The 16865-nt window shown below is 26.6% G+C and overlaps 1 protein-coding gene across 1 annotated transcript in view; it reads right to left on the reverse strand.

Moving 5' to 3' along the window:
- Positions 1-355: 355 nt before the first annotated feature.
- The window catches only part of LOC107448921 (neuronal acetylcholine receptor subunit alpha-10-like), a 208549-nt gene continuing 192039 nt past the window's right edge, over positions 356-16865 (reverse strand). The window contains exons 9-11 of the mRNA XM_016064298.3: positions 10832-11025; positions 2325-2621; positions 356-1108 (exon numbers count right to left, since the gene is read on the reverse strand). Coding sequence (XP_015919784.1) covers positions 1025-1108; positions 2325-2621; positions 10832-11025 — 575 coding nt within the window. The 3' untranslated portion in view covers positions 356-1024. The remainder of the gene's footprint in view (positions 1109-2324; positions 2622-10831; positions 11026-16865) is intronic.

The raw sequence follows: 16865 nt of genomic DNA on the forward strand, positions 1-16865 counted from the left end.
TTATTTAACTTTTTTCGCAATTTCTGACTAAATACAGTTTGAAAACAAGAAAAATGTAATGTCAGAATTTCGCTTTTAAATCATTATTTCCACACAGATCTTTAACAAGTATAGTTTAAATTTCAAAAGCTAAAATATCTGAAAAACCATTCTTAACTTTTTTTGTAATTCTTAATCAAAACTTTGTCATTCTTTTTAACTTTATTATAATCTAACAGTCAACGTTTTTATTTATTTTTTTTATTTATTTATTTTTTTATTAATTCTTTATCAAATCTAACTTTGCATTCTTTCATTTAAACCATTTTTTTCCGCAATTGTTTACCAGATATAACTTAAACCTTTTTAATTTAAATTTCTTTCTTTGTTATTGGTAATTCACTATCAAACATAACTCATAGTTATTAAGTATAATAAAGCTTTCCTGAGAATGAAGCACCTATTTTTTTCGTGCCAAAACAATCGTTTTAACACGCACTTTACTTAATTTTAGTGCATTTACAAACAGCAACCGGACATTTCATGTTTGACGACTTCATACTATATTACATTGAACATCTTGCTCAGTAAAAATGCATTCAGGTATTTTTTTTCTTGGTAGAAAGCGTTCTAAAAAGTGTAAAACGACATCCAAAATTTGTGTAAAGTTCTGAGAATTTCTTAATATTTTTTTTCTCCACGATGCTTGGATGAAATACCCGTCTTCGTGCATTCTCTACATTTCTATAAATATATGATGCTAACAGTATGGGAGTTTACAGAAGGGAAGGTTATGCTGTGGCAGTTGTAATATTTGCTGTTGCGCCACTGGTGTCACACGCCCCCTTTTGTTTGCGTCGTAGTAAAACACCATTGTTTGCGTTAATTCTATTCCAGATATTTGTTCTGTTTGAATTATTCTTGGGCGATTGGTCAACAGTGGAACACATAAGAGTACGGGGCATTGTTCCTGTTGCTGAGTTGTAATTGCCTCTATCGGTCTTCGGAATGATGATGAGTTGTCAAAAAAAAGTTAGTTTTTCGCTCACAATGGTGCAAAAGCGAAAAGTAACGCTGCAGCCAGCATTGCCCCAGTCAAGAACAGCACTAAAAGTAGTCTATCTGTTACCTGTAAATATAAGGATCAAAAGAGCAAGATTTAAAATACAAAATCGCTAATAATAATAGGGTTACGTTCGTTTGTACCATAATATACTTAGGTAATGTAAATTGTGCTCAATATTAGTCTCGTAATATATTTTTAAAAAAATTGCCAATAATATCAGGAAAATTACCAAAGGAGAATTGGTAGCATTAGTTTTTTTTTAATTATTGTTAGCATTGTTTTGTTGTTGTTTCTAATGACATTTGGACAAGCTAACTCTCCAACCATTGACTTTTTGAGATTTAAGAAAAGAAGTTGCGCCTTTCTTTTAACAAGAGAGCACCGCAAGTGTGACAATACGTCTTGGATCAGAATCTCACAGATAGATGGCAGCACCATTCATTCGTGAGTCCACTTTCTCAATTTAGACATATCTTTGAAGGAGAAGAAAATACTATTGTTTTTATCATGGCTACAGTTCGTCTTCTTCACATTTGCAGTTCATATTCTATGTAAAACCAACTTCGGAATACTCTTTCAAAAAAATAAGAAACACATATTACTTAAAATTATATTATGATCGTTATATATTTCGATTTGGATAGAAAATTTCAAATTATTGGAATAGACACTTTATAAATGCATATTAATATTAATGCGTAAATTTATGTAATATAACTAAAAAAAGAATTTTAAAAAATAAAATATAAAAAACAATACAAAGTTTTTTATTATTATTATTTAAACTTATTATTTTTAAAATATTTTTAATATTTTAAAATTGTTTAGGATTAATAATTTAAGTAGGTTTGAAAAACACGTTTGTAATTAATTATTCTATGTAACATTGTTTACGGTGACGAAGTAACATATTTTAACTTAAAAGACAGTAACATCAATTGCAATCGGGATGGCTGATGGCACTTTGTATTTTATCTATCATTAACGTAAAATTGGTGTAGTTTAGCTTAAAATATCAGTTAGTAGAACAGGTTCAATTTATTCATTGTTTTAAGAGAAAATTGAGCATAAACGTCGGACATTTAAGAATTTTAAAAAATGACTACAAATACCACCTATTTTTCCTCAAAGATAAAATAGAATGGATGAATACGCCTCGAAACTAATTTACAAACTGTACTTTAATAGGACATTTTATAGTTGGTAAACTCTCCCGAAAACTTACTCCAATAGAAAATGTTTCATTCTTTTTTGAAAAGAGATGAGTTTTTGTCCTTACCTGCGCTACTCTTCTCCACTCATCCTTAGCCGCTTCTTTATTCTCATTCTCCATATCTCTGGCTTCGTTTCTTTCTAGTGTCTCATGCACCCTGTCCAGCACCCTCAGAAACCTCCTCTCAAACTCCTCGGAGGATCTTTCTCCTCCTCCACCACCCCCTCCCCCGCTGCCGGCCGCGCTCCTTCTCCTAAGGAGCTGAGGGGAGGAGCTGTACCGTTCTATAGGGGGACCACTGCTTCCTCCGCTCCCTGAAACGGGTCTCTTCTTCCCCTTTTTCCGATCCTCCTCGTCAGCTTCCTTCGAACGAAATACAGAACTAATTAGCAATACCTATTAGTGGAGTTCAGTAAGCTTATAAATTAAAAGAAAATCCTGAAGCTAGTATGTGATAGGGAAATTTTTTCCCTAATAATATCTAGTAAAAATGCAAGGGAAAATCCCTATTGGTGATACATATGATAAATGTATTAATTCTTCATTTGTAACATCTGGATAAATATTTACAAGTAAAATCTAGTAAGCGAGCAAGTTAAAACAAATTTAAAATGTAGTAAGTGGAAAAAAATAAGAAAAAGTAAACGTTGAATAACAGTAAGGAGTAAATTAACACGGTAGTTAAAAGATGTAGTAAATGTATAGCATAGTTAAACACTCATGTATAGCACTGAATTTGTTCGTAGTGCCACGAGGGCTACCGGTGACTGGCGAAGCCAAGATTATTAAAAACGCAAAATTCGAGTAAATTTTTAATGCTTCTAATTTTTTACTTTATTATTAGGTGGTTAATGGCGGCTAAAATGGTTTGAAGAAATTAATGCAATACATACTGAGAAAATCATTTTGGCCAGACTGGCAAGCCATGTAAAATTAGCGTGGCATTCAACGTGTTAATAAAGAACATTATAAAAAGAATATTAGTTAAAACTTGTTTTCTTCAAAAGAGAACTCTACTAAATACTTAAAAGAAGAAATACATTTTTTTTTCATTAAAAAAAATCAATTAAAAATAATAAAAAAATAAAGATTTAGTTAGTAAAATATAGTTAATATGAGGTAAAATTAATAAAAGTTATTAAGTTTTAATATAACTATCAATGAATGATTAGGTTAAATAACTTTATACTGGTTCCTTTGAAAACTCTGTTACCAGATTCAAAAGTAGTTACATTTGAACGAAGTTTTATCAATTACACTGTGAATTAGTCGCAATATATTTAAACAATATATAATACAATATATGATACTTAAAATTCAATTTCTCAGAAACTATTCTACCATTTTTTCTCAAATTTTGTATTTTACCATATAAAACTATATTCTTTAAAAATGATTAAAAAAATTTTATACCTTACAATTCAAAACTTTTCCCACCATTATTAATTAAAATAATAAAAAACAATAAACATTTACCAACTGTTCTTGTTTGCTTGGAATTATCTTTGAATAAGAGAATTTCATAATTGTGTGCAAAAATTTTTCAATTCGTTTAAAAAGCACTCAAAATATAGCGAAATACGCCAAAAGTAAAATTAATACTAAGTTGTCCAAACTTTGGAGCGTTCTTCTGACCAAACTATCGGGACCATATTTCCCAGATTGCGGCTAACCCCTATATTTTGGGTGTCAGAAATCCGGATTCGTTGAAAAAAGGTATGTTTATTCAGAGATATCACGTTTTTGTGTCTATAACTTAAAATGTCGCCTTGTCTTATGCATTAGCATATTTCAGGTTACCCTCTCAGACCATGAAAATAAAGTCCTAGAACGTGAAGATCCGATCATTAGATCAAAAGTTATTAAGGGTAGTTCATTTTTTAGCACTGTTTAAATCAGCTTTTAATTATGATTTGTTAGCTGGTTTTATTGATATCTAAACTTGACTTCATTGATATTCTTTTGCAAGCTTTACAAAGTTTTCCTCAATTCTTGTATGTTTTTTTTCTTTTTTTACACACATAATTCTTTCTTTCAACAGATATGAGAACAGTAAGAACGTATTCATCGTAGTTTATGTCACGATGGTCAAACTGAACTACATTATTAACAACGAAAAGATAGATGAAACAATGGAGTGATTGTTTCGAATTTTTTGGGGGCAATTCCAATGCGACCTAGTTCACCTACTATTAAATCGTTTTTTTAGTAGTAAAATTAAAATTCAAGAAAAATAACTAAAAATTTATTATTTTAAAAATGATCAATTCTAAATACTCTGTAAAAAGTTCGAATTAAGTTACGGTACTGGTACTATGGGTGCATCATCCGTAAAATTCCTTTTTACCGTAAAATATGTACAAATTTATATTTTGTTTCAGTTAATTATAAACCGATCATATACCAGTGGGTTATTTTTAGCACATAATTTTACCGTTAAATATTGGTTTGACAAAAAAGGCTTCAATATTTTTGCAATCTTTTCTTCATTTTCAATTAAAAACTACAGTTTTAACACAGTATTTCAAAGCTCAAAAAAACCATAGGTTGAAAATACACTGAAAAAAAAATTATCCGGATCTAATTACGGTAAAAAGTACTGGCACTCTGACTGCCGGTACTTTTTACACAACTTGATCCTGAACCTTCTACATTGTAGCTCTGCAATACAAAGAGCTATTTTTTTCATTTTGTATGCCTTGTGTACTGTTGAAGTTTTGTAGAAATTCAAAAAAGAAAAAAATATGCTAAACTTTAATGTATGATTTTTAAAAAATTGAATCGACTTTGCTTGTTCGAAAAAAAAATTAGTATTTGGAATACAGAAATCCAGATAAACAATTTTCTACTGTTATTTAAAAAGAGTAGTAATATAATGATTCAGATCTACAATACATAATCAATTGTAAAGTGAGATAAATCAATTGTAAAGGGAGATAATGCGGAAAAACGAAAAGAGACGGGGTCGAATAGAGATGTGAACATAAATATTTAAAAAATAACTGTTCTCTGAAAGGTGTTTTAGTATTTTTTATCTTATCAAATCTTTTACACAAATCATTATTGATATTTTAAACTTTCGCTTGACTAAGTACTGCAATTTAAAAAAATAATAAATGCGTAATCATTTCTTTAAAATTTATACTAGATTAAAGACAGACAAATAAATTAAGGCAAAATAAATTAGGGCAAACTTAGTAGTACAGGGTATGGTATATGAAAGTTAGAGTTTGAAGTTGAAGTTGTTTTAAAATAATAATAAAAAACATAATGAGATAAGCAATAAAATGAGATTCAATTCAGATGAAAAACATTTTGAAAAACCAATTGCATTTCAATGTATTTTTGAACTTTTTAAAAATCTAAAGTATTCAAAAAATAAAAACACTTAAATTAAACATAAAATATTTAATTATATTTTTAAAAAATGATAAATCATAACAAGGTAAAAAAATATTTTAGTCTATAGTTAGATTGCAATTTGTTATTGACAAATAATCTTATAGAGTAAACTAAATTAAAATTTTATATTAAGGTATACTACTCTATTTCTATTTTATCTATACTAAAAATGCTTTAGTTTATCATAAAAACATTAAGTCTACTTTTATTCTAATGTTATCTGTTAAATTACGTATTTTATAAAAGAAGTTAAATCTTAATAAAAAATAAATACAGTTTTCCCTTAATTAACTAACTATCTAGAAATTTTTAGTGGTTAAATAATAAAAAAACTATTGTCAGTTTCAAGTATATTCGACCTTTACAACTATATTATTTGCAGATGAACATTTAATATACTGTTTTGACTGCTCTTCTAGAACTATTTATAATTTAGGAATCCTTAGTATGTTTTATTTCATGAAAGATAATATTTAAAAGCCAAAAATAATGTAATTTAATTAATAACATTATCAATCCTTATCAAAATTTTTAAAAATAGTGTTTTCTCAAATTTAAGTATTTGGTTTTGAATAAAAAATAAAGTCTAATCAAATTTATTAGTTACTTTATAATGCATTTGTAAAAAATAAATTATGCAAAAATTATGCATCAATAAAAATTTAGCAAATTAAGTGAAATGTAACAATATAAAAATAACGTAAGTAAACAAATTTCTTAAGGCATTTGTTTTCCAATTTCAAGTATATTAAAACTCATTATTCGTATTTTGTTGATAAAAGAATTGAACACGAATATTTGCACCACAAAAATTAACTTCAAAAAGTTTCATGTATCATATTTTCCAAAAGCAAAAGTTTAAGAAGGAAAAGGGGTATATAATGATGTTCCTAAGCGGCTTACTAAGTTCTAATGCATTCTATTGTTTATATTATTTGTAATTTTCATTGCATTGATACTGTCATTTATGATTTTTATATAAAATACAACAAAATAAGTGATTTTTCAATAAGAACTTAATTTATCATAATATTTTTTAAATTGAGAAAACATCAGGAGTAATTTTTAGAATTGCCTTAACAATAATATATTATAAATCTACATTATCAATTACTTTTTCAATAAAGGAGTCACTAATACATAAGTACAAATCTAAAGAGTAATTAACAAAAGAAATGCAGATTTGTTTTGCTTTTGAAGAAGCAACATTTAAAAGGATTAAATTAAAAATTTCAATAGTTGTTAAACAATATCAGTAGTCATGGACTGTTAATTAAAATATTGTTGTCTTTAAAATCAACGTCTATGATATCAATGGTTTAAAATGTAACTAGATTTTAAACAATCTTAAACTAACAAAACATGTTTTAATGAAACATTTTTTAACACAACGTTTTTTAATGAAAGCAGAAATCATATATATTTTAAGAATTAATTCAATTTTTTTCAAGTGCAAATATTTTAGAAATTTATCACCTAAATATTTTAGAAATTTATCACCAATATATCACCTATAATGGGAAATCGGTAGTTTTCCTTCTAACGGAAATATGACTATTTTTAAAAAAGAATATGTATTTTAATGATAATTAGTTAAAACATCGAAAATAAACGAATATAAATTTAAAATATATACTTCCAAAACACTTAGAAAAGTTGCTTAGTTCTAATGCCGAATAAACTTGCAAAACAACAATTACAAAATCAATTTGCTGGCAACTATATATGCTTGTGTCACAAATAATTGTTTTAAAATACAAAATTGTACAGCGTCATAAAATTAATTAAATCAATAAAAAATAGGAAACATTTATAATGCATACTTATTGAATTAATACAAATAACTAATACTTAACTTAGAAATTTTTCAAATTTTGGTTTTGAAAATATTATTTTTTTTAGAATAAACTCAAAATATTTAAATGTAATTTCATTAAGATTTCAGTTAATATATGTAAAACTATCACTTTTATAACTATCACTTAGAAAATGAAAAATATTTTCATATTAATGATATAAAATATCATTTGTTAGAGTGAATCTAATCAGATAGGTAAACTCATATAGGTGGGATAGGTGTAAACTCATATCTACTTATTTTTCAGCAAATATATATAGCATTTCACAGAAATATTATTATGAATTAAAATAGTATATTATAACCATGATCTTTAATTATATTATTTACTAGCTTAATAAACTTAATGTATAAGAACATAAGATTAATATATTAGATTAAAATGTTATATATTTGCTTTTCAACCTCCTAATATTACACTTTTCATGTAATACGTTTATCTTCGTATTAACTGTCAGAGAATAAAATTGTATAACCTAATATTATAACTTAAAATATAATTTGTTAAAGTCAATAATACAATATATGTAACAAAATGATTAAATTTGTTTAAGTTCGTTGCTCAATCTCCTAAATCACGTTTTTATGAGTAGAGTTTAGCAAGATATTTAATTAATTAATTATTAGTTTCTAAACGTAAATAAAATTTGCTTTACAAAATACATAGACTTACTATTTGATTAAAGCCTATTCTTTGTGCAAATTATACTTAGAGTGAACCTTCTANGGTAACTTATCAGAAGAAATTATTTTTTATGCCTAAAGATATGATAACATTTTTCTTATAGTATGATAATTTCAAAATATTGCTTAATACAATCTTTATACTTTTAAATAATAATTGAAAAAAAAATTACAGTTAATTTTTTTACTAAAAATAGCACGTTATTAAATTTAAAAGAATCTCAAATATTGTTAAACATTGTTTCAGAAATTACTTAAATAGCTTGGATTAAAATGATTACACAAATGATTGATTTTATATATTAGAAATTATAAAGTCCTCTATAAACGTTACTTTAAAGCATGGGGGAAAAATGAAAAAATTTATTACTGGCCTGAGGCCAGCAGTCACATTTTCGAAAACATGTAACCAATTTCTCAAAATTAGAAAATGCTAAATTATTAAAAAACTATATTGACATTATTAATGTAAATCATTTCTTTTTAAGCATTTTTCAAATTATGATAAACACTATAGCCCCACAAAATAAAGAAAAATTTTCCTGACCTCTCCAAGAAGATCTATGCAAAATTTAAGTATTCTATTTAACAGTTTCAACTTCTATAAAATTTAGGATTTGAGTTTTTGAACCAATAATGCGACATAAAATTTTATTTAATTACAAAAATATGAATCTTATTTCTTACAAAATAAATCTAAAATAATTACAATCATACTGATGAAATTCTATTAATTTGATTCTTTTTAAGTATTATCGATGATAAATAAAAAAAGCATCATGTAATTAACTTGAAATAGATTGAAACCTTTTATATTCAAATTTTGTTCCCCTAAAATTTGAACCAGTTTATGAACTCTATGGGAATGATTACATCTTTTCCGAGTAATATAAAATTCAAGAAGTTGCAGGCACGTGTTTTGAAGCACATAAAGACATTTTCGGATAAAAAAAATGGCGGTTGGATGGCTAAAAACAAACAAATTTCTAATCGCTATCATTTAAATTTAGTCATCCAATAGTCATTGATGACCTTTAATTCTGTTCATAATTTAAAATATAAATTTGGAATTCCATTAAAAATAAAGTTCATAGTGTATACACTAAAGAAATTAACTTTTTTATAGGACATTACAAAAAAGAAGACCTTATTCAAATCTATTTGTTAAAACAGATTAAAGGAAATAAAATTATTTTAACTTCTAAGTTTATAGTTTTAAAAAACAATATTATTAAAGCAAATGTGAGTCAACTTTAAGTATCCTATTTTATAAGCTCAAAAATAATGGAAAAGCTGACAAATAATTTAAGAGAATTCGTGTATTTTTCCTCACCTCACATTCTTTCTGTGCCAATCTATGACAATTTTTTGCTGTATGTAAGGGTAAAAACATTTTTTATCCTTATTTTATAAATGCACATAAAAATGTGCATATGGGAATGCCACACATTAAAAAAAATTCATTTATGTTATTAAGAAGAAAAATGTACTGTCATTTATACTTAAAAATTATAATAAGTGTCTTTAATTTTTTTTTGTAGTAACAAGAGATTTTAGAGAGATAAATTAATCTTATTACATTTTAAATGCTGTTTACATTTCATCACTATTTGATATTTTATTTGACTAATCTATCATTATAGAATAAAATATCCCTCTCAATTAAATTTAAACTATTAAATTATACTTCATGTATCAAATATAGCCAAATTCTCACAGATATACAAGCATTTCAACTATGTTTTACAATATTATATAAAAAATATTCGCAACTCTATCAAAGCGAATTAATATAATATTCCGTAAAAACATTATTAAAGCTACCTATCTATATAAATTCATTAGAATCTTTTCGTTTATATATTATCTAACAAAAACACAATACGTTTCTCATAAATGCAAAATAACTTTAAAAACAACCAATTTAAGAAAAATTTTCATCTTCTCAATTTAACTTAAATGAAACTTATATGAATGAAATAATACACATACATTATCTATAACATATATCTTTTTTTTACTTCATAAACAAGGGTAAAAACTGGGGAAGCAAATGTCTAAAAGCTGCCAAATGTCTCGTGAAATACACTTTTGTTCAGATACATGTCCGTTACCTTTTAAATGATGTTATAACTACTGTTTATATTTTATAATTAAAAAATATTGATCAGGGTGCACTTTATCTGAAGGTACAAACTTTACTTTAGCATCTGAGAGACTTAGGGCATTAACGTTCTTTGTTCAGAAAAAAAAAATTTGAAACGATTTAACAGAAGTTCAACTTTGTCCATAAATGACAAAGGGGTATATTAAATAAAACTACCTATATAGTTTTTTGCTTAATTTTTTTTTTAAATATTGATTCCATTTATATTTGTTTCTGAAAGAAGTGTATTTTACGAGATATTTTGCATTTTTCAAATTTTTATTTCACTTTAAAGCATTATCAGGTTGATTAGAATAAAACTAACGAACAAAAATTAGTGAATAATACAAACATGTAAGACAGTTATTCAATAAAGATCATTATTTTCACAATTATATTCAAATGAAAATCAATATTGATCACAGTAGGGAAACTATTCTAAATAAAATGCATAATAATCAATAATTCTTGAAGATGGAGTACTTGGAAGTTGAGGGAATCCTTCCTGGTTGGACAGGGGTGAACCAGCAGCATGGGGGCTAAGCATCCTAGAACACATTTCCTGAGCCACGGGGAGGGTGGAATGCCGTCAGAGCCCTTGCTGTGCAGCCCTAATGTCATCGCCGACAGGAAAGCGATAGATGAAACTAGGCATAGACTGCAGATCTGATAGACACCTGACAGAAAATGAAAGTTTGAAATTTAATGCATACTTTTTTTTGCATTTTGAACTGAAAGATGTCAAGTTACGCAAGATGTACAGTTTTGATAAAAAAAAAACAGTTTTAGATATTTTTTGCAGTAAAAAGGATTTTAAAGCATGCAGAATGTATGTATGTAATGTAGCATTATGAATCGAATTCATGTTGCTTTTTATGTTATTGTCTCCTAAATTTGTTTTCTCCTATTCTTCATGCATAAATAGAACTATATATACTTATGGAACCAATTTTTTATGAGCAACCGGTACTACAAGTAGATTTTTATTTTACAATTTTGAAATGTTCACTTTACAATTTACACCATCATTTTACAATGTTTCGTTACTCAGAAACCTTCTGCGTTTTAAAAACTATGAAAAGTCACACTATTTCAACAAAACTTCGTTAGATGTATAAAATTTAATATTTGTTTTTACGTCAATGTTATTGAAATGGAAAAATGAGTTTCTATTTTTTTTTAATATTACAAGAAAAATTTATAATGTTATAACATCGGCTAACTTGGAAAAATATTTATTAAAAAAATTCGTTGTAATAAATGTATTATTAATTTTGTATTAAAAAATTATAATTAGAAATCAACATCGTACAATAACTTCTAATGTGGGCACAGTGAGTCAAAATGAAAAAAAAGACTTTAAAGTTTTATTTTTATTTATTTAGATATTGTTAAATTTAATATTTTCTGTCATTGATAATAATGCAGCAATGAATCTTTCTAGTTTAAAAATTATATAATTTTTACCGGTTTAAGTACATATATATGTATGCAATATTTTAGAAACGTAACATTCGTGAAATATGCCAGATATTTTTTTAATATTTTCATCAAAATATTTAAAATTTGCAAGCTTTGTGACATTTTCTAACAGATTATGAAAAATAATAAAAAGATCTAAAAAAAATATTGAACGATGCCACTGTGTCTCATACACAGAGTTCTGTCCCACTGTTCAGTGTTCAAACACCGGTGGTAGTTCGGTGTCCAAATATATGCTCCATAAGGAATAAGGTGTTCAAAAACTCATTTTTCACGAAAAATGTTTGCTTTTAATTATATTCTATATTATTTTGTATGTTTTTCTATTTCTTTGCTCTTTAATATGTTAGTTACATATATAATACATTCGCCATATTAATAGCGTTGGAAAATAACTGTAAAGTGTTTGGAAGTATTTCTGCATTCTTTCAGAAATCAGGTTTAAACCATATTTATTGGATCATTTAAACCTCAAGTTGAAAAAAAAACCAGCGACATTTATAGACTTAAATGAGCAAATAAAAATTCTCCCCAATATACTTTAGTTTCAATAATAATACATTGGATGGCATTGAGAGATATAAAATGCTGTGTAATTTTTTTTTACAAATATGAAGAAAAATTAAATTTATATTTTACAGGAAATATATATGCAAAGATTGCAAATTAAAAATTACTTCTTATTGATACAATAAATTATTTAGATAATGTTTAAAATGTATGCACAGTAAAATATTATAATTTTTGTCTGTGGTCACAAAATTAATTATTGTATAGTAATTAATATATTTTAAAACGATTAACTCCCATTTTCAAATTCTTCAAATTCGGGATTAACGGCCCGAATCGACTTGGCTGTTAAATTCATATAATTGTTAANCTTATTGATTCAATAAATTATTTAGATAATGTTTAAAATGTATGTACTGTAAAATATTATAATTTTTGTCTATGGTCACAAAACTAATTATTGTATAGTAATTCATATATGTTAAAACCTCTAAAACTATTTTTTATAGATTTTTAATTTCCGTTGATTCTGCTTAAACTTGCTGTGGGACTTGATTGCAAGTGGGTTAAAGAAGTTTTTAACATCACGAAAGTGCAAATATAAGTAACAATCAAAAAACATGTATATGTACTTCTAAAGAGTTACAATATAGCTTAAATGAATGCAAGAATTGAAACAAAAACTACATTCTAAAAAAATAAACATTTCACTTTCATCTTTATGTCATACGGTATGCTCGTAAGTGCATATCGTAATAAATATAACCAATATTTTTTCAACATTTAATCTATAACAGCATTTTTCAAATATTTAGAAAACTGCTGAATAGAATATTGAAAAATAAAATCCGTTTTACAGACTTTCAAAAGCGTATATAAAATAAGATGGCAAAAATTTAAATACTTGGTTTAAACAAACTTTCTCGTTTATCTTACCAGCATATTTGCACACATCCTCTTAAACTTACTATTCCTTAACTAAAAGAAGCAACCAACTTAAAATAGTTCTTTTTTTTTTATCTTATTCTGAATACATGTTAAATATTCAAAAGAATTTTATTTAACATATTTTTTTTTTCATTTAACTCAAACAATGTAGAATTTTGTTTAATAAAAGAATATCCTTGAAAACTTAAAATTTAGAATGCTTCCTAATAGCATTTTTCTTATAGTTAGGTTGAAAAGTTATTTGAAATTATTTTTTCATAAGTTAGAGCTTACATTGTAAAAAATTCAGGATCAAATTTAGGTAAAATGGAATTACGGTATTGTTTATAGAATGTTTGCAATCAATTAGAAGTTGGCGTGACTTTGTTGTTGTCTTCAATGCTAATATATATCTAAGAAAAGTTCGCCGTTGAAACATGTATGTATGTTTTAAGTTGCGTAATAAGAATATTTATATTTTATTTTTTAAGTCTCTGTAAACTGTACACTGTAAGAATTTTCTCTCTAAAGTTATGGCAAAATAACCGGCAGCAGTCTGTCCATCCAATTAACCGTAAAGTTTACGGTAAAGAACATTTTTTACCTTTACGGTTTTGAAACCATTTACAACTTGTATGGTTAAAAAAAACATGATAACAAAATTATATGTTTTTTAACCATTTATAACTAGTATGGTTTCAAAATAGTTAAAAAGACTTGACATGGCAGATAGTTTAGCAGCTTTATGGTGCTGCCATCTAGGCGTGAATGAGAGTATCGTATTTTCATATCCCAAGGTCACAAATTAGGGAGTGCAGGATACTGATAACTCTTCGTGTGATTTAGGGATTAGAGGAAATTTTGAGATCTCATAGCTGGGATTCGAACCCCCGTTCTTTCTGACATAAGTGCAAGGAACAAGCCAGCTGCAAGGAACTAAGTGACTTCAGTATGTGGGGACTAGTTGGTGCGATAAAATTCTGGTTGTTTAACCGTATTAGGTGAAAGTAGCAAATAACCGGTTTTTTCTCACAATTTACAGTTCAAATACCATCTTATTTATAGTTATTTGACTGTTTTGTTTGAATATGGTAAAATAACAATTAAATAAATTGTTATAAAACCATTTTTTCCAAGAAATTTCTAGCAGTGTATTAAATACGTTTTTAATGTATAGTTTCTTCTCTGTTAAGCCTAGTTCGAATTAGTCTTAATATTTTCTCTTTAATACGCATCCGGAATTAATGATTATTTCTATATATTGTCGTAAAAAATAACTTTACTAACTCTTACTTGTATCTTCAATAAGTATAAATATAAGTGTTACTGAATATGAAAAATAGTGGCAGCTACTTTATACCAAGAAGTGAAAACGATCTCATCTCATCATTCTTGGTGTTTCGAAACGTCAGGAATTGGCCTTCGTTCTACGTCATTTTGTATAAAGTAGTTGTTACCATTTTGGTGCTAAGATACACTAAACTTTTTTACAATGTGAAAAAGCGAAATGTAACTTGTTAAGTTCTTTCAATGTTAAATCAAAATGTATCGGATATATTAGCTTTTAAAAAGTTTTCAGATAACTTTAAAATGAAAAATCCCCTCAAAATACAAATGCATTCATGGAATTCCATAACATGTTGTTGCTTGAACAGGTCTTTCGAATAACAAACATTATCATTTTCATTATTAAATATCGGTTTCATTTTTTAATTTTACACGAATGAACGGAAAAATAAATGCTAAAATTATTATTGCGAACATGTAAGTCAATAATTCGTGACCCGAATTTAAGTACACAACAATCCTCAGCAAAATAATAAAATATTCATATCTATATATAATTTATAGGGAATTTTAATTTTCTCCTTTGAAGAATGATCATTAAATATTTTTCGTAAAGTAAAATTTTAATTTTAAATCGTCAATGCTATCATTTCAGGTTAGAATAAATTGACAGCTAAAATACACTTTAAAAGGAAAGGGCACATCTTATCTAAATATACTCAAAAGGGAGCAGCCGCACTCTAAGCTATATGTTTCATTAAATAAACACAACCACTCAAAAACAATAACTTATCAATATGCAATTAAGTTTTCCAATCCAACCGAAATTAATTGCGTAAATGGAGAAAAATCTTCACTTCACTTTGTTATTCTTTTTTTTTCCTTCAATAATATCACATTAAATTAGATTTCAATCACAAATGATTGCGCAAACCATTCAATTATGCGATGCAAGATGTATCATGCTAATTATTGGATGCCAAACACAGAATGTAAATTAATGGATTCTAGCAAATATGCTTTTTCTTTTAGAAAAGAAGGTGCACCGTTTTTGATCCACCGCTTGTGTCATATCCAATATTTCAGAGCAAATAAATAAATGTTTGTAATGATTTCGAATAGCGCTATTTACGAAAGGATATAAATTAAATATGTTGCTTAAATTCAATAAAAGGTTTGTCTATTAGGTTATGAAGCATAAAAATGTTGCGTTTATATAATATTTCGTCTCACTAATCAGCAAACTAGAGTTAGAAAATATTTGACGACAAAATGTTTTTTATGTATGAGAAATCAACAAATTATCTCGGTAAAGGCTGTATTTTTACTCTCAAAGTTTTTTTAACCAAACAGGTAGTAGTTATTTTTAATGAACTTGTTTAATATTTAAAAAGCTTGGTTGTGATAGCTTACTGAGAAAAAATAAGAATAAATATAAAAAAAAATCAGTAAAAATACTTTAAAATAAAAATGCTTCCTTTTAAATTTGAACTTAACACAGAAGACAAAAAAAAATCCCACGTAACTTCTACATCTACGTAGAGGAATTTTTGAGTCAAACTTAACCGCATTTGCGATTTGAATTTGCAAAGAAAGAAAAACCATTTGAGGATATTTCTCATCATCACTGTGGTTAAGGCAAACTGAGTGACGTTATCAGATTGATCAGCCATCACTGGGAATTGAACCTGGGTGGCCACATTGGGAGGCAAGTGGTCTGCCGTATAAAATATACAGCCTCCATAAATATAAATAAAAGTGAAATCCTTAATCATTGTATCACGAGTAAGATTTGCAAGCTGATTCACCGATTCATTAATTTATCTATTTATTGATTCTCCCATTCACTTGCAAACACATTTATTAATTCGCTATTAAAATAATATTGCATTTCATTTGTTCGCCTATTGAATAGTGCACTGATTCATTGATTCGCATTTTTTATACCTCCTTTTCTTCATTTATGATAACGCACGTTCTTAATTAAAAAAATAGAAATATGATATCTTATAAAGCAATGTGGTCTTTTTTTCCTAACGAATCAAATCAACTACTATCAAATATCTAACAAACCTAATAAATATTACTATGAAACTAAGAAAAGATTTTTAAAAACTAAACCACTTTTTTCTGTCTTTTAAAGCATCACTTTAGTAAAAAAATTAAATTCATAAAAAAGTCTTCATTTGCCAAGTAAAAAATAAAATAGACCTGCTAAAAAGTGAAAAAAAACGTGCCTTATTATGAAATCTTACTGTCTTTATAAGAGAGAAACTTAAATTGATTCACTGATTCATTGATTCGCATTCTT

Source organism: Parasteatoda tepidariorum, chromosome 6 (assembly GCF_043381705.1).
Source record: "Parasteatoda tepidariorum isolate YZ-2023 chromosome 6, CAS_Ptep_4.0, whole genome shotgun sequence".
NCBI lineage: Eukaryota > Metazoa > Arthropoda > Arachnida > Araneae > Theridiidae > Parasteatoda > Parasteatoda tepidariorum.